The sequence below is a fragment of the Lissotriton vulgaris genome, chromosome 8, assembly GCF_964263255.1.
Source record: "Lissotriton vulgaris chromosome 8, aLisVul1.2, whole genome shotgun sequence".
Taxonomy (NCBI): domain Eukaryota; kingdom Metazoa; phylum Chordata; class Amphibia; order Caudata; family Salamandridae; genus Lissotriton; species Lissotriton vulgaris.
The window spans coordinates 1,360,844,687-1,360,867,935 of NC_141696.1; the positions used below are offsets into that span (position 1 = coordinate 1,360,844,687).

A 23,249-nucleotide genomic window follows, 5' to 3' on the forward strand; every position below is an offset into this window, starting at 1 on the left:
ATAAACAAATACTCATTGCAAGGACTACTGTCCTCTCAGGAATATTGCCAGTTGTGGACCCCTAGGGGCCATCAGCCCCTCCTTCATGTGCAGTTCAGAGCTCTCTTCATAGAGAAGAGGAGGCAGGAACACAGAGCGTACACAGAGGAATGACAGAAGAAGAAGGCTACCATGACACATCATGAAGTGTCTTGTAGGGCGTAACAGCTGCTCTAAAAGGGTATCCTGGTGTTCATGCTTTCTTTATTCATCCTTATTCAATCATTCATGTGTTTACATCATAGTGTGAGGGTGTCTCAATCCACTTGCACATGGTATGACACTTGCCAATTTTTAAGAGGAAACGCGATTGGGACTAAGCATGCGAGAGGGCTGAAGAACAGGAGATAAAGGTACAAAAAGACTAGAAAGAGAGCGAGTAAGACCACGAATAAGAAAGCATGATGAGCCCCTGTGAATTCACATGTAAAAACCTCCCAATGACCTATGTTCCTTCTCTGTTGCTGTTGCAAATCAGAGTGTCTAAGTGCCATGCCAGGAAACACAACTGGAGGTATTGCTTAGCACTTGGAACTTGACGAGCACAGGGGCACTGATGCTCCAACCTGCGTGCACTAAATCTTTCTCAGGAAAGGGAAAACTGACAGTTTGTGTACAGTGTCTAGACTGAGGCTTATCGTGCATGGAGAATGCACTACATGACAACGTCCTGAAAATAAGCTACATTGCCCAGCAGCCAATGAACTCTCACATAGTCTGCAGATGTGGATGGCATCTTGGGCAATTGGAAAAACTTTACTCGTGGCCCCTTGTATCTTTCCTAGAAAATTGCGAATCAATGTCGGTGCAGCTGGGACCTTCCAATGTAGATCACAGTTTCCTTTGCTAAAGACCAGTTGCTTCCTTGGATTGTATTGAAGGATATTGAGAGCACACAGAAGTATTTCTGGCAGCAGTGATGGTAATCCAAACAAACGTTCAAATACTTGAACATTTATATGAATTCTTATGGGGCGGAGTTTATTGTAATTTAATTGAAGGTTTCCTCTGATGGAAGAGGAAGGACTAATAAACCAGGACTATAGACTTGTGTTGTGTATAAGGTTCAACGCATGTGGTATTAGAGTGTAGTATTAGGATTAGCAAAATATTTCATATTCATTCATTACCTTGCAGTGCTCCATCAGTCAAGTAGAAACTATAACTAATCTTCCACACAGGGTGCAGAGTGCCAAATCTTGAGGTAGTTATGTATTCAAGGGGCAAAGTGCTTAATGAACACATACTGAAAGTATCATTATCTGCATGTTTAGTTTCAGGAACTGCAAGTTCCACACCAAAGAGCCAAGAGTTGGGTACACACAGATATTACCAAGGTATATTCATTCCTTATTTCAGTTAAGTGCAGCACTTTCATGACAAGTTATTAAAGCTAGTGCTTTGTCTTCAGATATACTGACCAGCAGAAATGATGAGCCAGAATGGTGGAGTCCAGTCTTTTTGATTTCTCTCTTACCCCATGCCCCCTTCTCTGTTTCTACCACTGGCCCTCTTATTCTTGTTTATGAGGTCAGTGGAGGAGATGGTGAGAGACGACCAGTGCGTCACTCCCATTCGATTACAAGCACAAGGTTAATGTATTCTGACAATGATTCTCTACTTCACTGTGCATTGTTTCACCTCCTTTCTGATGATGTCTGTCTGCACTTATTACTTTCTTTAGGATCCTCTCCTCTAAGCCAAACCCTTCACTGATGAAATGTGTGCACAATTAGGGTCTGATTACGAGTTTGGTGGTTCTGGAGTGGACCACCGCGCCAGTGGCCCGCTCCAGAACCACCAAACTCGACCGCTGGTTGCCCGCCTGCCAGATTACAAGTAATCTCGTGGTCTGGCTGGTGGTCCTTTGGCGTTACCACAGCGGTCCCTAATAAAAAGGCACCGCAATGGGAATGACAAAGCATGTTCCTGCATGTAATGTAAAGCCATGCTGTGCCGAAAAGGGGATGACTGCACACAGGCACACAACGACCTTGGTACAACAAAGGCCCTTTAGGGCCCCCCTTTTTTCCTCACGACCACAGTTTTCATGGCACCCTCACCGCCATGAAAACTGTGGCGTGAGGAAACTCCTAATTTGCTCGGCGAAGCAGCAGCATCACCGCAAGCATATTGGAGCCTCTCACCGTCACACAACCGCCATGGTATCCATGATCCCTAGGGGTTGCTGCGGACCTGTGTCAGTCCCACCTTTGTATTCGCAATACGGCAGGTGGACCGCCAGTCTGGCGTTCCAGGGGCCGCCACTACAGGTTAGGCGTTCCATCTCGTAATCAAACCCTCAGTCTTTTACAATCATCCACCACCCCTGAGAACACTGTCATTGCAACACTGCTTCTTCTAACTTTATGTTGCTGCTGTGTTGCACATCTTTAATATAACTTACCAGGAGGGGCGGCTCCTCCATTTGAGCAGAGGAGTGTCGCCCCACAAGCCCCAGAACTGAAAAATAAAAAGCTAATAAAGTTAATTTATTACTGTTTTATTTTTCAGCAGCCCTCAACTAAGTGAGGCAGCAGTAGCGCTACGTTCTTTAAAACGCGAATCTCTCTTTGGCCGGCCATCTTAAGACAGGCAGCCAGACTTGCACATTTTAAAGTTCTCTACCCTAGCTGTCTTAGACTTCTAAGTTAGAGAAAGCGCAGGCCTCCAATGCTCTTAGGAGCCCACTCTATCCAATTCTGGCCCTGCTTTCATGCTGTGTAAGCTCCATTAGGATTGAGTAGTGCAGTTTCCTGCATCAGGAGCTTCCGTGAGGAAAGAAGACTCCCGGGGGTGGAGGAGGTCGCGCTGCAAGATACAAGGTAAGTCTTTTTTAATTAACATTTTTTTTTTGCCACCATCCTCAGTACACACCAGCCGCCACTGCTTACCAATGTTTGTTGACTTTTATTTTTTGATGTTATGTTGACGACACTCAACACAGATATATTTTAATGTGTGGTTTGTATCATACTCCACACTTTCATGCTTTGCTTTGCTCTCTCAAAACCTTAGTGCTGTGTGACCTCGCAGTGTTTGCCCTACTGCAGGATCTCAAGGAAGGCGGGCCTTCCTTGAGATAATGAACTTTCTGAACTTGGATAAAATAGCAGAAGAAAAGAGCCTCAGATTGGTCAGAAGAGGTAGGGAAGACGATGGATTGCTTTTTAAAACAATTATCTATATTTGCATATCATGCTTTAAAATGGTTGGTTGGAAGGACTGACAATAGATTTAATAAAATAACCCTCTCAAAAAAAGAATGTTGTGAAATGTTAATGTTAATGTTAACAGAAATTTATAAAGCGCACGGTCACCAAAGGTTTCATGGCGCTAATCATGCATAATGTTGCCAAGCGAAGACCTGTTTAGAAGACTAGCCCAAACAGCCATGTTTTCAGGGCCTTTCTAAATCCCAGTAGGGTGTCACATCTCCTGATTGTCAATGGGAGAGAGTTCCAAAATGTATGAGCAAGATAAGCAAACTTACAACCTCCCTGACGTTTGAGTTTGATAACCGGGACCGTCAGAAAATGTAGATGGGCTGAGCGTAAATTGCGCCGAGGGACGTGCTTTATGATCATGGCACTGGTGAATTTTGGACTGTTGCAATGCAGTGCCTTAAAAACTAGGCAGCCAATCTTAAACGCCGCACGTTGCTCCACGGGTAACCAGTGGAGTTTGATATTTGATATTTGATATTTATGGGTATTTATATAGCGCGAGCGTTCGCCCCCAGGGGAGCATCATGGCGCTGGGCGAGTTACAGAGGAATAACTGAAAAAGTGTGGTGAATGGAAGATAAGGCTAGATGGCAGCCAGGACAGAGGAGTCTGGTAGTTTGTAGACCCATGTCTTGAGAAGTTTCCTGAAATTATTCTCATTGTTAATGGCTCTAAGGTCAGCGGGTAATGTGTTCCATGCTTTAGCTGCCAGAACATTAAAGGATTTTCCTCCTCTGGTCTTATATTTAAATCTGGGAATTTGAACAAGGTTAGTCCCAGAAGATCTCAGGCAGCGCGAAGGATTATATCGCTTGAAGCAAAGTAACGGGGTCCTGTGTTTTGCATGGTTTTGTGGACTGTAAGAAGCAGTTTGAAAAAGATTCTTTTGTGCAGTGGCATCCAGTGAAGTGAGTTCAGGGCTGCAGATGCAGATGACCTTCTGGGGAGTTGTAGTACTAGTCGGGCTGCAGCATGTTGTAGGCTCTGCAACTTCCTGAGGGTAGATTTTTTCACCCCGGCCATAAGGCCGTTGCAGTAGTCAAGTCGGGAAAGTAAAAGGGCTACCGCGACTGACTTTCTGGCTGCAATTGGGAGGAAATCAAAAAATTTCCTCAAGGATTTTATTAGTCCAAAGCATCGACCGGCAGTGATCTTAACGTGGTCGTCAAAGGTGAGGGAAGAGTCAAATTGTACGCCCAGATTTCTAGCTGATGTAACTGCACTAGGAGGGGCCTCGGATCCTGTGGGCCACCAATCTTTAGGGGAAAAAGAAGGATTCTTGCCTATTGGGATGATCTCTGTCTTTGCACTATTACATCTAAGATGATTAGTGTTTAGCCATCCAAAGACATCAGAGAGGCAGTTTTTGAAGCGGAGCTCTGCGTCCGTACGCTGTTTGTCAATGGTGACGACCAATTGAGTGTCGTCAGCGTAGGACGTGACCAGAATCCCATGTGATTCTATCACAGCTAAGAGGGGTGCCATGTAGATATTAAAAAATAGGGGGCTCAGTATGGACCCCTGGGGCACTCCAGATGTAATTGGCTTTTCGCAGGAGAGATATGGTCCTAGTGCCACAGTCCGAGACCTATTTGATAGGAATGATGAAATCCAGGCCAGAGCTGAGTCTGTCACGCCAATCTCTCGCATTCGATTGATTAAGATAACATGCGAGATGGTGTCGAATGCCGCTGTGAGATCCAACAGGATGAGGACAGCTTGCTTGCCCTCATCCTGTAGGAATTTAATAGAATCAGCAAGCTCGATCAGAGCAGTTTCGGTCGAATGACCGGAGCGGAAGCCCGATTGCTGTGGGTGCAAGATGTTATGGGCTTCTGTGAAGGTTTTGAGCTCCTCGTGCACTAGATGCTCCGTGACTTTGCCCAGGAAAGGAAGTAAGGAGATGGGCCGCATATTAGTCAAGTCTGTGGATGGTTTATTCTGTTTTTTCAACAGAGGTTTGACAGTAGCCTTCTTCCATTCGGCGGGTACAATTCCAGATTCAAGGGATTCATTAATGTGAGGATTGACTGAATCAATCAGATGGTGAAGGATGATTGGAGGACAGGAATCCGTGGGTGCTCCTGATTTACAGGCACGGATTGCCTTGCTTGTCTGCTGCAGGGATACTGGTTTAAAATTGGAGAGAGGAGGATAATTGACTGTAACTTGTGCGATGGTCGTCGGAGGTGGAGGAAAGTCTTTCTGAATGTTGACAATTTTATCAACAAAGTAGTCTGCAATTTGGTTGCAGAGACTCTCTGAGGGAGGTATGTCAATGGTAAGAGCTTTCGGATGGGTAAAGGACTTTACTATGGTGAAAATGGTTTTTTGGTTTTGGCGCGCTTCCATTATGAGATTAGTAAAGTAGTCTTTTTTAGCTGCTTTAATGTCAGAGAGATATACTTTCCTCTGTTGGACATAGCGTATTTTGGAGGCCGTGTCATATGTTTGTCTCCAGTGTCTTTCTAGTCTCCGACATTGGAGGTGGCTATCTGCTAGGGTCTTGGTGTACCATGGGGCATTGGGTTTTTTCTTCTTGGGTCCCTTTCCTTGGTTATTTTTGAGTTCAGAGTTAACCGCAACTGTTTGGTGCATCCAGGTGTGGAAGTTGCATGAGTCAACTTCGACATCTCCAGTTAGCGTAGGGGGAGGGGGTAGTGGTTTTGGTTCAAGCTGAATTCGTTCAGCCACCTTCTTCCAATTGACTGTGAAGGCGGCTTGGGTATGTCTAGGGCTGGATAAAGGAGCAGTAGGTGTCGTGAGGTCAAAGGGGATGAAAAAATGATCGGTCCAGATTAGGGGCAATGGAGGGGAGGTGGAAAGGGTAGAAGTATTAGAACAGATGCCATCAATGGTATGTCCAGCACTATGGGTGGCCATGTTAATATGTTGGAAGAGTCCAAAGATATCCAAGGACTGTAGAAAGGAGGTGGTGTGGGGGTCAGTGGATGATTCCATGTGTAGGTTCATATCACCAAGGAGCATAAAATTGGGATATTGTAGCATGAGTGCACCGAGGGCCTCATCCAAGGAGTTGAGGAAAGAGGAGGGGTTGCCCGGGGGACGATAGAGGAGTCCAGCCGAGAGAGAGAACGATGCATTAATTTTAATTAAGAAACCCAAGCTTTCAGCGTCTTTAAGATGGTATAGGTCGAATGTGTGGCAAGGGAATGTGTCCTTAATAATTAATGCTATCCCACCGCCTCGACCTGAGGGTCTATCCCTCCTGAAAATAGTATAACCTGGGGGGAGGGCAATAGCAAGGTCAGGGTTGGAGGATTCATTAAGCCAACTTTCCGTGATAAACAAGGCATCCAGCTCTTGGTTTATTATTAAATCGTGCACATCTTGACAGTGGCAGGCTAAGGACCTGGCATTTACCAGGCCTCCCTTGAAAAGGGTGAGGCGAGTCTTTGGAGGGGCGTGCGTATCGGCGACGCCATTTGTGGGTATAAGGGGAGTCCATTCACAGCAAGGACATAACAGGGGATTGGAATTGGAAGAGGGATCAATATGGGGGCAGACGTGACCGTGAGGGGCGAGTGGAGGGCGTAGGGACAATAGATGATTGTTGTCATACCTGATAACGGGTTTTAGACCGACAGCGTGCCCTGCGCCCGGCGCGATCCGGTCGCGGACGGGCGCAGACGGGCTTGGCTTAGGCGCGGCTTCGGCGCGCGTCCGGCGCGCCCGCTGCGCCAGCCCGCTGCGCCGTCTGGCCGGCTTACACATAATTTAATCAGTTTAATCAGCAAAGACCTGGCTGATTGCCATCTCAGCAATTTATAGATTAATCTTGCCACCTGATTCTGGACTATTTGTAGTCGTTTGAGCAAAAACTGGGGCAGACCGATATAAAGGGAGTTTGAGTAATCCAGGCGTGAGAGTACCGACGCTATCACAGCCTGGACGAGGGCCGAGTGGGTCAACAAGTGAGCGATCTTCCTAATTTTGCGCAGTTGGAAGAAACTGGTGGATATCACTGCGCCCACTTGTAATCTCAGTGAAAGGTCTGCATTAATTGAGACCCCTAGACTTTTCACGGAAGGAGAGGGGATAGGGGAAGACCCCAGTTTGCTTGGCCAGAAATGCGGTCCCCAACAGACATTGCTCTTCCCGGGCAGCACAAGTTCCGTCTTGCCTGGGTTGAGCTTCAAATGATTACTATCCATCCAGCTCTGGATATGGAGCATGGTGGTTTGGAATTCCTCGACAGCATTAGAAGATTCCAGGGGGAAGATCAACTGAAGGTCATCGGCGTAATTAAAGATGGTTATTTTCCTGTTTTTTAATGAATGGATCAAGGGCTTAAGATAAAGATTGAATAGCAGTGGGGAAAGGGATGAACCCTGCGGGACCCCGCATGAGGTGGCCACTTTGGGAGCAGTAAAGGGACCAAGACGTACTGCTTGAGTTCTGCCTGTAAGAAAGGACTTGATCCAGTTGTAAGCAGGACCTCGAATACCTGCTTGTTCGACATGGTTCAACAAGATGTTATGATTGACTGTGTCGAACGCTGCCGACAGATCCAAGAGCACCAGAGCCTGGGAGAGCCCCCTATCAGCATTAGCTCTTAAGGTATCCATAACTGCAAGAATTACAGACTCCGTGGAATGGGTTGGCCGAAAGCCAGCTTGATTTGGCTACAGGTATGCACTGTATAAAAACAGCAAGGGGTCTTACGGTGAAGGAAAAGAAGGTGGAACTATTTATGAGAGTACCCTGCAACATTTTGGTGCACGTCGATGATTCACTAGCTATCCAGTTCCCACGTTGCCTTGAAAATACAATATTTTGGGACACTAATATTACAGCATTTCATAGAATACAGGCAAACACATTTTATCTAATTATTTCTACACTGTTCTATGCATCTTACACACCCACTTGAATAACGTACACATCTCCTTCTTTTTACCCATCAGTTAGTCTGGCTCCTCACATCTGTTTTTGCTTGGTTGTAACCCTTCTCAAATTGACTTTTCATGCTCCTGTTCTAGTTTCTCTCCTCCCATGGTTATATCATTCCTCTCACATTGTTCGCCCATTGCCTTATGCAAATATAATCCAGAATCTGCAATAATCTTTTGTATGTATGTATTGGTGCCTTATTACTGAGTTCAAGCAACTCAAACCTTTAATTTAAAAAAGCTGTGCACCATGCAAAACCACAAATAAATAAATAAAGATGTAAATCACCTATTTCTACTAGATTGTAAACCATAATTGAAAGTCTAAGCCTTTGAACCCTGTCCAACACCCAGTCCACATTATTTCTAATCACATTCATATATCGCAAATTACTCTGCTTCAAGACAATGGCGGCACGACTATATCACCTCTCCAGTTGCCATCATACTGCACTTCCAGACCCCTGCTGCACTCCACTGGGCTTGCAGCAGGAGGAGCTCCTCTACAAGCCTCTTTAATGTGTGCAGGGCCACTGGAATTATGCAATTATGCAATTATGCGGTCGCTGCGATTTTCTGATAATTGTAGGTTCGTCACAATTGCCACATAATCCATCATCTGCAAATTTGAACAATTGTTTTTTTGTTTCTATCGCAAATGGTTCAAACGTTAGTAAAAACACAACAACACATGTTGCCGCGCAGTGGAAGGCCCTCTGCAAAGGATGACTGGTCACCTTTCTGTACCTTCTTGCTATATTTGGGTGTTAAACTGGTACAAATGAGGCACAACTAATGCCCAGACAGTGTTAACAAGCTTAAAAATGTCAAAATAATAAAGTATTACTATCACAAAATATACCACACAAAGGCTGCATAATTTTCCTTTTCTTGCCACATAATTTAATCAACCCTGCCGCATATTTTGACCCTCCCCTGCTGCATATTTTCAGTGGCCCTGACCATTCGTTGTGAGAGTACAGTAGAGGTGTGACACTGGGCTAAGGAAAAGAGTAGGTGTAACTAATAGGAGATGGAGTAGTCATTGTGAGGGTGCGGTTACCAAGCTTTAGGACCACACTATAGACAGCAGCGCACTCTATAAATCACAAGGACAACATAGCAACTACTCTGTCACACAGAACATAAACATTGACCCTGCACTTACCTTAATTTGATCTTTCCGCTGAATTTCCTGTTCCTGTCCAACTCTGTGTGGCTCCTGTGTCTTCTTTGCCAGTTCATCATTCAATCGATTGCAGCTTGTTGGGGATTGCTCGCAGCTGCAGAGAAATACAACAATTAAAAACACTACCGCCACAAAGAACTATGTTTTATAATACTTTGCTAGATTAATTTGAGCCAGAAAGGCGCATTTGTTTTCCATTTGACTAAAGAGGAAAAATGTCCAGGGGAGGATTTGAAAATTTTACAATTCTCAATTGTTAGATAAAGAGGGATTTGCAGTTCTTTCTGCATATTTAACACTAATATGTGGGCAAACCGCCAAGCAGTATGATGGGAAAGAAGGCTAAACCTCAACATATTGGCATGCGTGGGTGAGCGGCCGGAGCAGCATGGGGTAGCACATTTTTAGCACATTCTACTCAGTGAGATGAGAAATTCATTTCAACACCCGGTCCTAGATGACGTCTTCAAACTTTAGGGACTCAGAAAAATGCAATGCACAAGTGAAGTAAATATTAAACAGAAGTGGACCTTAATTTACCATATCTTAAATGTAGGTATTCTGTATATAAACTAGTCCAATGGCTGCTTGTCCTGGGATTGCCTAAACTGGGTGTCACACTGACAGCCCTCCACACTGTGAACATAAGGTGTACAGCGGCGCGAGCCCCAAACCCTTCAATGCAGCCGGTCTACGTAGGAGTCACTCTAGAGCTAATTGTCAGTGCCCCTGCTTAGACCTGATACAGACGGTAAGGGACCCTCTACCTCCAGTATCATCTTATGCTGACAGAAAAATATGTTTTCTGCCTGACGTACACACGATGGTGTTTCTACTGATGTTCACCTGGCTGACCAATGAGCAGGCTGCATTGCACAGATGGAACCAAAACAGCACCTAAAAGAACTTCTTTATTAATTCACGTCCCAATGTTCTTATAATTTGGTCGGTACTTGCCGTTGAGGCACTGCGAGACGACTTAATATCGGTTTCCGTACATGAAAGATTCTCAATTAAATGTGACCAAATCCACTGATCATATGTGAGTAAGAAAGCTATATTTCACAGAAAAGCTATATTTCACGACTTAGTTTGATCAATCCATGATTGGTTTGAATGCTAAGTGGGATCCAGCCTGATCAATCTCACTTTATGCCCACATGCCTAATCCACATCTCTAGATCTACACCAGTGCTATGATTGTCTGGACAAGTTGAAGTCCCTTGATGGCACCTGGAGATATGGTTTCTTCTCGTTGAGGGAAAGGTGTTTCACTCCACTGAGTGGTGCTTTTTTTGATAGCTTTGAATGAGATGGTGGGCTTTGGGTTAGTGCACATATTTTGGGTCACGCTTCTGTATATAGAGACAGTGAGGTAAAGGCAAACAAAATGAGGGTAGAGGCTATTGAGACCGCACCTGACAAATGAAAAGTGTCTTTTGGTATCCTATAGTGCAAAGAACCAAGGAGCACTCCCCTCTATGCTCCTTAACTAGGAACAAGTCTTATCACAACATTGAGCACAAAAGGGTTCAGCACTATTCAGAAAGTTATATAAATACAATGTTGATCTTTCAAGAACCAATGAACACACAAAAAGATGTGCCGATCACCGATGTAAGTTTCTTTAAAAAGTTTTCTTCATTTCTTATTTTCATAGGAATGGAAGATCATAGCCGACGCGTTTCATCTCTAAAAGAGACTTCTTCAGGGCTTCACAAAGTAATACAGAGGGTACTCACTCTGATGTTCATATAATTCAAGCAGGTGTCTGAGAATCCAATTATCAGAAAACTTCTTATATGGTAGATATTGTCTGAAGTGGCATGGTAGCCCGTAGCTTCTGTGCTCCTTGTTTACGAGTTCGAAAACGAGGAGAATAGAAGTTACGGGCTACCGAAAATTTAGTATAGTATAGAGATACCTACATTTCAAGCCTAGTTTCTTCACTTGACCAAACTGTAAGATCCTGTTTTAGACTACTTGGTGTCTCATTTCCCCTGTAGTATTTCCGTGGCTGCAGATGACTATTTTTAATGTGTGAATTCAAGTGGAGTTGCTTGCATAAGACCCAAGACTAGAGCCTGTGAACAAATGATGATATTAGGCCACATATGAGAATGGTTTGAAATACACATGACATTTTGATGAGTTTGTCACTTATAGACTGTTTCTGACTGGATGCTTTTCACTGGATCCCCCACAGACTATGCTAGTGTCAGGAAGAAAGAGTGGGATCCCGCAATCTACTCGGGCTGAGGATCCTTTCAGTTTTGCACCAGGTTGTGCAGAGGTGGGGAATATGGAAACGGAGCACACAAGATGTGCAGGGAGCCTGCTGTGAATGGAGTAATAAACAAGGGGTGGAGGGGCAGTCAGAGAATTAGAGGAGAGACAGGAACACCACCATTCCAGGAGTATATTTGAATGCTGACACTGGACAAACTGAGCAAACCTGACTCCAACGTAGAGTAGAAATGAAATACAGAGGCTGTAAAACATCTACTCAAATCCTTTTATTCTTTCACTGCCCTCAGAGCACTGCTTTAGCAATACCAGACCCAGGCTATGCATACTTTGGTGATATACATATCTTCAGGGTATGTAGCTGTGGAGTTGAGAATAGCAAATCCTTACCTCCCCTATGCACTTCCCTATTCAATATTTTGTCCCTTGACATTATGATCTTGATATTATCTGACCCGTCAAAAATATTGGTTCCAATATTCCCTACTACAGTCCTTCCTGCCTTTGTCTCATCTGCATACTGGCCTGGTGCACACCACCTTGGGAACTTGAGCTGCAACAAATTCAAGGTCCTTGTTACCTGAATGTAGGAAGGACTCTTACTGAAATTCTCAGCAACCAGGCAGGGGAGGAATTATAGAGGCCTTGGTATTTTGAAAGCTATGAACCCACCACCAGAGTCTACAGTAATTTATGGGTCCTCTATCTCCTCTGATAACTTGGAAGAACGGCCAAGGGGCCTACATATTCAACTCTCCTTTCATCACTGCCTTTTATGCAGCACTAACCAAAGTTTACCCTCAAAGGTCTTCTCCCATCCTTCAATAGGTCTCGCTCCAATTTTGGTTACTCCCAGATCAACCTTGTAGTTTGCTAACAGACTCCCTAACAACTAGTCCGACACTCATAAACCATCATCAGGACCTCTGTGTAATATCCCGACAGATTACTCATTTGCCACCCTCACAGCTTCCCTCCGAGGCTCAATGTTCAGCTCCCACTCTTCACAAGCTCCAGAATAGTTCACCCACCCTTCCACAAAACTACCCAACATTAATTTAAAATGAAAACTCACCCTATCCCCTGCCATTCTTTCACAGGTCTCCGCAGATAACACTCCACATTATACCAGAAAGTAGAAGAATAAACAGGGCATTGAGTTTAGGGTGATTATCCGTCAGCTGTGGGCATATGTTGCGGCACAAAGAGTACCATATTTGGTAAAATAATTACATGTATGCAGTTCCATGCCTCAAGGGTGGCTCTAGGCTCATGGTGGTCCTGGGCAGGGAGCGTAGGTAGGGGGCCCCGGAAGAGGGGGTCCGGGCGGGGCGGATCGCAGAGGCATTGAAGAAGGGGGGGGGGTCAGGGTGTTTGGAAGTGGAACAGAGGCGGAGGCCGCCAAATCCCTGCCAGGGGCCGCCACGCAAATATGTATCCATCCTCAGAGGATTATTATATTAAGGATATATATATTGGTGTGGTGGCCCCTGGGGTTTGGTGGCCCTGTGCAGGTGCACAGCTTGCACATGCCTAAGGCCGCCCCTGCATGCCTGATGCTAGAAAATATATATATATTGTGGATTCAAACACACACTGCTTTCGCAAATAGAGTGATAGCATCATACACTCCAGGTACCATGAGAATTCTATATCACTACAGAATATAGTGGACGGATGAATGCATGGCCATGTCTTTTGTTGGTGTCACTGCTTAGAGGTACTGTTTTTGTGTTGCAGTTTTATATAGTGTAAACTCGACCTAAAGGTATCGGAGTGCCTTACATGAGCACCAGTTACATTACACAAGTTCACAATCATTTTTTATTGGCACAGGTAGGTTATATGATTTTCCCAGAATCACAGGAGGTTATTCGACTCGAGACTCTAACCCTGTTCATCAGTTCCAAACTCGCCAGCTTTGGCCATCACGCCGCAGCCACTTCCCTGTTGCCTGACAGTGTAAATGGTGAATCAGCATTAAAATAATGTTCCAGTGCCCGATTCACAGAACTAACTTAAGACAAAATCCTAAACTTACTACTTTTGGTATTCACAGAAGTTAGGATTTTGTCTTAAATTTGTCTTAAGACAGACTTAAGACAGACTAAAGTTAGGATTTTGTCTTAAGTCTGTCTTAAGTCTGTCTTAAGACAAACTTAAGGCAAAATCCTAACTTCTGTGAATACCAAAAGTAGTAAGTTTAGGATTTTGTCTTAAGTTAGTTCTGTGAATTGGGCCCATTGTAACCAGTCTGTGAAATCTGTCATGACCAAATTTAATCTACCTAAATGGTACATTTCCTACCACTTCATTGTTAACAAATGGAAAAATTAAATGAAGTCCAAGAAGTTGTTTTTCCCTGTTTTGCCATGTGCAAAACAATTTTCAGTAATCACTTCTACTGGTTAGTAACACGCCATATCACATGCTTTTCCGCTGTCAGCAACAAGCGCCTAACTCACTGAGCCATTTAGATCGCTTAACAAGATAATATTAAAAGAAAAATATCTCTCATGAAACATATGTGGATTGCTGCTTCTAAACAGTCACTCAAAAAAACATAGAAATCTGTATCTTTTTGCCCTTTTTTACCTGGTCCTAGATGCTCTGTATTTTTCTACTTCATTTTCCAGCGCGATATGTTCCAGTTCGACAACTTGTAAGAGGTCCTCACGCGACTGCAAGGCAATTTTTGCCCTAGAAAGTTCGTCCTCCAGTTTCTATTCAGACACAAACATGTAAAATCACTTATGAGTGTATTTACTGAAGTACATTTCTGGGAAACATGAATACTTTTATGAGAACATGAAACAAAGGATGATTTAATATTGCTTTCAAATAATTCCCTGTTACATTGCATGTTGCCCATCACTGTCCTAAAGGAATAAAACCCTTAGTGGAACGTTAAATTCATTAAAAACCTGTTATGTATTTGTTGCAAAAAGATATTAGAAATAGTTCAACATATCAGTTTGAAAAAAGCTAAATAAACTGCAGTAGCTCACAATGTGTAAAAGCATGCAGAAAGATTCTAGCTTTTCTCAGTGGAAATAATGCAAAAAATAAACATGCTGGCTCTACTTGTCATTGTAAGCTAACAAGAAGAGCACAAGAAAGAAAAGCAACCGTCCATTTTTCGTTCCTTTAAACGGTTGCATCAATTATGCTCTGTGACCTGCCCTGCCTTCCACCTCAGCTGCTGACTCTGGCAGCAAAGGCAATGTGATGTCAGCACTTGACTGTAATAACTTATAATAGTGGAGTACTGACTTCTTTTCTTGCAGCCTTGATCATAAAGAGCGCCTTTTTCGAACTTGTATATATATTCACCACGTGCTATTAACATAGAAGAAATACTTCAAAATTAATTTGTTTGCAGGTATTAATCACAAAAAACAATGCTTACTCACTAAAAATCGTAATGATTCAACAGTTTTTTCTCCTGTAACTTAAACTCAACATGGCATTTCTAAGTAAATATTTGTAAATGCATTTACTATCATTGAGCTCCCCAATGGGCATGTTTTGCTTAAAATGGATAAGAAATTTGAAAAACTAACAAAATATAATAAATACATTTCTAATCGTCTAGCCCCAGTGGGCATAACACACTGTTGCACTTAAATGGGGAAAATAATGTACACAAATTATCCAACAATTATATTAATGTTGATAATTTTGTACTACATCTCACCCCCAGGGGCTCTTTTGAATCCTACAACTTTGTTGTAAATGATATTCTTCAATAACTCATCTGGTGCAAATGTCCTGACTTTTTGAAACAAAAACAAACCACAAATGGCTTAAAAAACACTTGATATAAATACAAAGAATCCGATCGCAGGTAAGAACTCTTATTCACAATATGTCTCTGAAGATTCAGAGATGCATAAACACCTCTTCATCTGCATTTAACCCAAAGGGCTCCTTGGAATCTAATTCCAAAATCTATCTATTTTCCATTCTTCTTTATGCCTTCTCTCAGTCACCACCCCTCACTGACACCTCGGAATCCCAAGTATCATACTTTTACATTTCCTCCATGTTAACTCCAAAAGTGCCTTGCTACTGGATATGACATCCCTATAGTCAATGGCATGTAAATGTTGCAGTATTCGCATGTGTACTTGTAGCTTAGTGCTGTCTATATATCTATCCGAACAAGGACATGTTAGCATATAGACTACAAAGTATATACAGTTGCAGAACGCTATTGTTAGGTGAAAATGCCAGTTAAAACACAACACTTTAAACTCAAAAATACACTGAAATTCACCAGTTATAGTTAACTGATTTAACTATGACTTGAGCATCAGTAATGTTATCATATTCCATATCAAATCAAATATGAAAAATATATTTCGGATTCAAAGATCCTTGAAACGACATACATTGTACAAAAAAACACATCCTCATGTAAAATATAAGTATTAAAATCAACAAACAATGTTAAAATAGCATTAAACAATACACAAAATATATATATCTCAATATAAAAGTTCATCAGTAAGGTTAAAATTCATTACCATATGCAAAACAGCATTTCAGTACAGATTTTCATAAATATCAATTATGATCATACTATAACATGGTTTGACCTTAGAGCAAGGACCTTATTGCTAATGATCCTTGCAGAGGATAAGAACTTAGCGACACTGATACAGATCTTCTCCTCAGTGTCCATTCTCATTACTCTCAATGCGTGTTCCATTCTCTATATGCCTTGCAAAATGCACATAGGTGAAATCCACTTCCTGAAAGGATGAACATAGGCTTTGCAAAAGAGGAAGAAATGATGAACGTTTTCCTCCTCTAAATTGCAGGTGGGACAAAAAGTACTGGTGGTACCCAGAGTATGCAGAAAAAAAGGCTAAAAAATGGGACTGCATTGATATCTAAAAAGCTGCCTGTGCAGCTGCCCTGGTTGCATTTTCTCAATTCCGAAGCCCATAGAAGGAGTTTTAGTTTATCTTTAATAGTGGATGTTGAAATAGAGGCAGCATCATCAGGGGAAATCCATAAGACTGCTAGATCAAGCTTGAAGGTCCTTTCCTTAATAAACTTTAGCCAAGTAATTTTCCGATAAATATTTGGTCTCATTAGTTCTGCGAGAAGGAACCTATATGGGACCAGCTCTTCTCTAGGCAATAATCTCTGCCAATATAGCAGAGAATGCATTTTGCAAGATAGAGCTATTAAAATAAAATGCCAATTTCTATTTACTGTGGAGGATGTGGAGCACTTTTAGCACTTTGTACTGTTACTCTTTTCTTGGTTTCCCATTTGTGCTGTTTATTCTCTCTTCCCCATTCGAGTAATTGGCATTGGCATTGTGTCTCCCAGTGCTGTGTTTGTTTATTATTAGCCCCCTGTGCCTGCCCGCCCCGCTCCCCGCTTCTCGCCGCCGTGCTAGCGGCCACGCCCCCTTTTCCTTCTGTGCCCTCCCCGCCTCCCAGCTGCTCCTCCCTCCCTCCCACTTGGCCATAAATGGCGACCGCGCGGCGCAGGTGAGTGTGACCTGTCCCAGGACACTCCCGTGCCGCACGGCCACCAGCTGTTGTGTGTGCTCCTCTCCTCGCTGCTGCCCGCAGAGCCCGCCTCGCTGATCCCGACCCTCTGCCTCGCTGATCCCGACCCTCCGCCGTATCTGCGTGTGCTTCTAACCTTTTTTTCCCCATTTGTGCCGTTTTATTTCTTGTTGTTTCCATATTTGTACTGTTACTCTTTTCTTGGTTTCCCATTTGTGCTGTTTATTCTCTCTTCCCCATTTGAGTAATTGGCATTGGCATTGTGTCTCCCAGTGCTGTGTTTGTTTATTATTAGCCCCCTGAGCCTCCCCGCCCCGCTCCCCGCTTCCCGCCGCCGTGCTAGTGGCCACGCCCCCTTTTCCTTCTGTGCCCTCCCCGCTCCCGCCTCCCAGCTGCTCCTCCCTCCCTCCCACTTCGCCATAAATGGCGACCGCACGGACGCGCAGCGGTCACGCGCAGCAGGCGCGCCGAATGTGAGCCGAAGGCACGCCAAAGGTAAGCCCGTCTGCGCCCGTCCGCGCCTGGACCGCGCCCAGCGCCAGGACGCCTGGCCCCCACCGATGCAAGACGACCTGAAAGACCTACGATGCCGCCGCCCTCAACGCACTCAATGCTCATCAGGAGGGACCGCGTCAACCAGACTGGGGGAGGCATCGCCATCGTCCACAAGAACACCATCCGCATCACGACCGACGCGGACGACACCTACACCGCCGCCGAACACCTCCACTTCCAGATTCACACTGACCCAAAAACGACGCTCAGAGGCACCCTCATCTACAGACCCCCGAGACCACGCGCACAATTCAGCGAAGACATCACAGACTTCATCAGCCCACACGCCCTCCCCTCCGCCGACTACATCCTCCTGGGGGACTTCAACTTCCACCTGGAGAACAACAAGGACCGCAACACCGTCACAATGCTGGACAACCTCGCCAACCTCGGACTCAAGCAACTGGTGACCACCCCACCCACTACGCTGTACACACGCTGGATCCCGTCTTCTCATCCAGCAAGCACATCGCCTTCAGCCACTCCACCAGACTTCACTGGACAGACCACAGCTGCGTCCACTTCAGCTTCAGAAAAACCACTACCCACCACCACCCGCAGCAGGTTCCTCACAGAAGCTGGAGCAAGATCACCGCCGACCAACTTACCACCTCCCTCAGCCAGAACCCACCCGCCAGCACATCAGACCCCAACGAAGCAGCCCGCAACTTCACGCAGTGGCTGACCGCCTGCGCCAATGACCTCGCACCACTGAAGAACCCTCCTAGCAAACACAGAAGCAAGAAGGCCCCCTGGTTCACCGACGAACTCAAGGACTCCAAGAAAACCTGCCGCACCCTCGAGAAAGCCTGGCTCCTCGACCAGACCACTGACAACATGACCGCCCTCAAACACGCCACCCGCAAGCACCACCAGCTCATCCGCGCCACCAAGAAGAAATCACTGAAGGATCGACTGGACAACAACGCCCGCGACAGCAAGGAACTCTTCAGCATCGTCAAGGAGTTCTCCAACCCCAGCACCGACAACAACGACATCACCCCATCACAAGATCTCTGCGACTCCCTCGCCTCCTTCTTCCACCGCAAGATCGCCGACATCCACTACAGCTTCAGTGCACCATCCCCGCACCCAACCGTCGAACCAACGCACCCCACCGCCACCCTCCGCACCTGGACCGCAGTGACAACCGAAGACACAGCCCGCACGATGAACACCATCCACTCCGGATCTCCGACTGACCCCTGCCCCCACCACGTCTTCAACAAGGCCGACTCCACCATCGCACCCCAACTCTGAGACATCATCAACACCTCCTTCGACACCGCCACCTTCCCGGAGAGCTGGAAGCATGCCGAGCTCAGCGCCCTACTGAAGAAACCAACAGCGGACCCCACCGACCTCAAAAACTTCCGCCCCATCTCGCTCCTCCCTTTTCCTGCTAAAGTCATCAAGAAGATCGCCAACAGACAGCTTGCCGCCTTCCTCGAGAGGAATGGATCCCTCGACCCCTCGCAGTCCGGTTTCAGATCCAACCACAGCATCGAGACCGCCCTCATCGCAGCCACCGACGACTTCCGAGCCCTTCTCGACAACGGGGAAACAGCGGCACTCATCCTCCTGGACCTCTCCGCCGCGTTCGACACTGTCTGCCACCGCACCCTAGTCCAACGCCTCAGCAACACTGGCATTGAAGTGGATCATCTCGTTCCTCGCTGGAAGAACACAGAGAGTCCGCCTCCCCCCGTTTCGTTCCGAGGCCACCGAAGTCATCTGCGGCGTCCTGCAAGGATCATCACTCAGCCCCACCCTCTTCAACGTCTACATGAGACCTCTCGCAGCCATCGCACGCCAACACAACCTCAACATCATCTCCTACGCCGACGACACCCAGCTGATCCTCTCCCTCACCAGAGACCCCGACACCGCCAGAACCAGCCTCCACGAAGGGATGAAAGACGTCGCCAGCCGCCTGAAACTGAACTCAGACAAGACGGAAGTCCTCATCCTAGGACCATCACCCTCCGCCTGGGACGACTCCTGGTGGCCCCCAGCCCTGGGCACCGCCCCCAAGCCGACAGACCACGCACGCAACCTGGGCTTCATCCTGGACTCCTCCCTCTCGATGACCAGACAAGTCAACGCCGCCTCCTCTTCCTGCTTTCACACCCTCCGCATGCTCCGCAAGATCTTCCGATGGATCCCGATTGAAACCAGGAAGACGGTCACCCAGGCCCTCATCACCAGCCGGCTGGACTACGGAAACACCCTCTACGCCGGAACCACAGCCAAGCTACAGAAAAGACTCCAAAGCATCCAGAACGCCTCAGCCCGGCTCATCCTGGACATCCCTCGATGCAGCCACATCTCCGGCCACCTGAGGAACCTGCACTGGCTCCCCGTCAACAAGAGGATCACGTTCAGGCTCCTCACCCACGCACACAAGTCTCTCCACAACCTGGGCCCCAAGTACCTCAACGACCGCCTGACCTTCCACACGCCCACCCGCCAGCTACGATCCGCTAGCCTCGCCCTCGCCGTCGTACCACGCATCCGAAGAGCCACCGCCGGAGGCAGATCCTTCTCCTACCTGGCTGCAAAGACATGGAACTCCCTCCCCATCCACCTTCGGCTGACCCAGGACCACCTCGCCTTCAGGAGACAACTCAAGACCTGGCCGTTCGAGCAGTAGCGGCCCCCTTCCCCCCAATCGCCTTGAGACCCTTCCGGGTGAGTAGCGCGCTATACAAGTGGTATGATTAATTGATTGATTGAGGTAAATTCAGCAATGCCCTTATATATTTGTTTCTGCTAATGTCAGATTCTTTACCTTATCATGGTCCCAAATCTCTGCGCAGTATAGAGCAGAACCCTTGGCCTTGGCATTGTATTTTTGATCTATTTGTGATCTATTCTTGGTCGTTTTGCCATCTTAAGGATCGCCCCGGACTATTGCTTGAGCTTAAATATGCTCTTCTCAAGTTGTTGGTAAGTCTAGCCCCATGTAATCAAAGTTATTAACTTGTTCAAGCAGATCGCCTTGAACCCGAATGCTGCAACTCCTGGGGGTAGGGATTGCAGCAGATACATTTTGTCTTTTGAACATTCAATGCCAAACCTCATCTAACCAGAGCATAGTTTAGTTCATGCACTCTTCTGTTGATTGATAGAATCCTGTCAGGTACTCCTGTATTGCCCAGAACAGCCCATAGCTTGTGTCTGGCGATAGAATCCAAGGTAAATTTCAGGTCCACAAAGACTACATATAAGTTACCCTTCTCTACTAGGACCGATTTCCAATAAATCGTGAATAGGCGGAAAATCAGATTCATAGCACTTATCTTCTGGCGAAATCTGGCTTGAAAATCAGATAGTACATTGTTGTACTGTACCCATTTGACGAGTTTACCCAAAGTTTGGCGTCAAAAATATTTTTGCATCTCATCACACAGACTAATGGGCCTGTAGTTGCGGGGATCATCACAGCTGCCCTTTTTGTAAATAGGTACAATTTCTGTGTGGTGCCAAGACATCCGTATAGGCCCACCCTTTCAAGTTGAATTGGTGAGGAGATTTAAATAGGGACCCAAAATTAAAGGTTCAGTAGAAAATAAATCACATGGAATATTTAAGGGCCTGGAGTTTTAGCAGGAACAATAGCTGTTAAGGCCTCCTGGGACTCACTAATTGTTACTTCAAGGATGGGGTCGGCCGCCAGTGGTGCAGCAGTCCCGCACCGGCAATTATGATGCTACTGCCACGGTGGCATCCCCCATCCACAACATTGTGGCGGGCGGTGCTCACAGCACACACTGCTGTGGATGCACCTTGTGCATCTGAATGCACAACGTGGCAGGCATGGCGCGGTGCCTGCCACGTTGCATGCATAGGTACCCCCCATGTGCACCCCCCAACACCCTGGAGGCCTGCAAGGGGTCCCCACATTCAGGGACTGCATGCCTTTCCATCGCGGCAACGCTGCCATGGAAAGGCACATCGCCTCCTGAATTGTAATATGGACACAATGTTGAGCCCCTTTTCTGCCCGGTCGACTCGTTGACGGGTGGAAAACTGGTAGACGGTCTTTCCGTCCGCCGGGGTTCCCCCCGCCATCGTAATATTGCAGGGGGAAATGGGAGGCAGGCTGTAGATAATGGAGGGCGGATCGCAACCGACATACTCGCCGTGCCGTCCTGCCTGCTATTAAGATAGACCCCTAAGTTCTTTAAAAATAGAAGCACCTAGCTGGGCAAACAGATCTTCATCATATTTGAGAGACCGCTCCATACAATTCGCTTCTGATTCCAGGCTCACCATCAACTCAATAGAGTCAACTACTTTCCCATATATCTGGGCTATAATATTGGGATCACAGGAACACAAGATAATTTTAAGGACTGATTGTTGGTGGCTTGATTAATATCCATGTGGTGCAGAGAGCATTTTTTGTGCAGTTTTCAAAGTATGCACATTGTTACCATCAACTTGAAGTTGATGGTAATTAGCGTTTTCTAAATGCACAGTTTGCATTTAGGAAAGGCTTCTTGCATGTGCAGTAGGGATTCGCAAATTGCGATGCCCTATTTGCATTCGCAAAAAATTGCGAATCCCTAAATTGCGATTCCAAAAACCTTTCACGCATTCGGAAATGCCATTTTGCGATTGCAAACAGCCGATTTTTGTGAATAGCACTGTTTGCGATCGCAAAATAGCTTGTTGCATGTGCCCCTTTGTGCTGTAACCACATGGTCTATTATACACATTGAATATATAGAAGGATTCCCCATCAGGATCACAGAACTGCAGACCAAGGATATCAAGTAAGGTCAAGGGGAGCCTTGTCAAGTTACAATTAAGCAAGGTTTTAACCCAATTTGTAAGGCCACTTGAGGGGCACCCCTTTCCCATGGAGGAAGCCTCACAATAAACATTTGTAAACCCGATCTCAAAACAGGGTCAACACACCATGTTTCTTCGAAAATAAATGCATCAAAAGTGTCAAAGTCAGGGTCAGCAAGTTCCGGTTTAAGACCAGTTGTGTTCCAGGAAAGAATCCTCCATTCTTCAAAAAGAGTCAGAGGAAGGTTAGAAACCTCGTGAATAAGTTGTTGGTTACTGGCTCCTTTCTTAAGCGCTCCCTGAAATAAGGTCGACATATTTAATCACGAGAACTACCCATAAAAGCAGAAGGCAAGGCGGAAAAGTAACTGCCCCTCCAGGAAGGACCGGAGCAAGCTGAACACACCTCATCTGCGAAAATGCAACAATTAGGGAGAGCACAGGTAGGCAAAGAACAGCAAGGACGAGTTTTACATAGAGGTTAAACACCTGAGTATCGAGGCGCTGCTGTGCTAACGAATATTACTATTACCAGCCACATTGGCACCGGCGAAGGGTAACACACAGAGTTTTGGTGCTTTTTGGCGTCCTGCACACAAACCTAAATAATTTGAAAAATACATATTTGTGTGTATTTGAGTGTGGGGGCTGAGAATTAGTGGGGGGTTCTCCTATTCCCAAGCCTGCTGACAAACCACACTTTTTAGACATGATATACTGTTGTGCTGTTGTTTACCAAACAACCCAT

The 23,249-nt window shown here is 45.8% G+C and overlaps 1 protein-coding gene across 1 annotated transcript in view; it reads right to left on the bottom strand.

Moving 5' to 3' along the window:
* Window positions 1–23,249, bottom strand: part of DEUP1 (deuterosome assembly protein 1) — a 388,243-nt gene that overhangs the window by 162,325 nt on the left and 202,669 nt on the right. The window contains exons 8-9 of the mRNA XM_086935316.1: window positions 14,211–14,338; window positions 9,348–9,462 (exon numbers count right to left, since the gene is read on the bottom strand). Coding sequence (XP_086791442.1) covers window positions 9,348–9,462; window positions 14,211–14,338 — 243 coding nt within the window. The remainder of the gene's footprint in view (window positions 1–9,347; window positions 9,463–14,210; window positions 14,339–23,249) is intronic.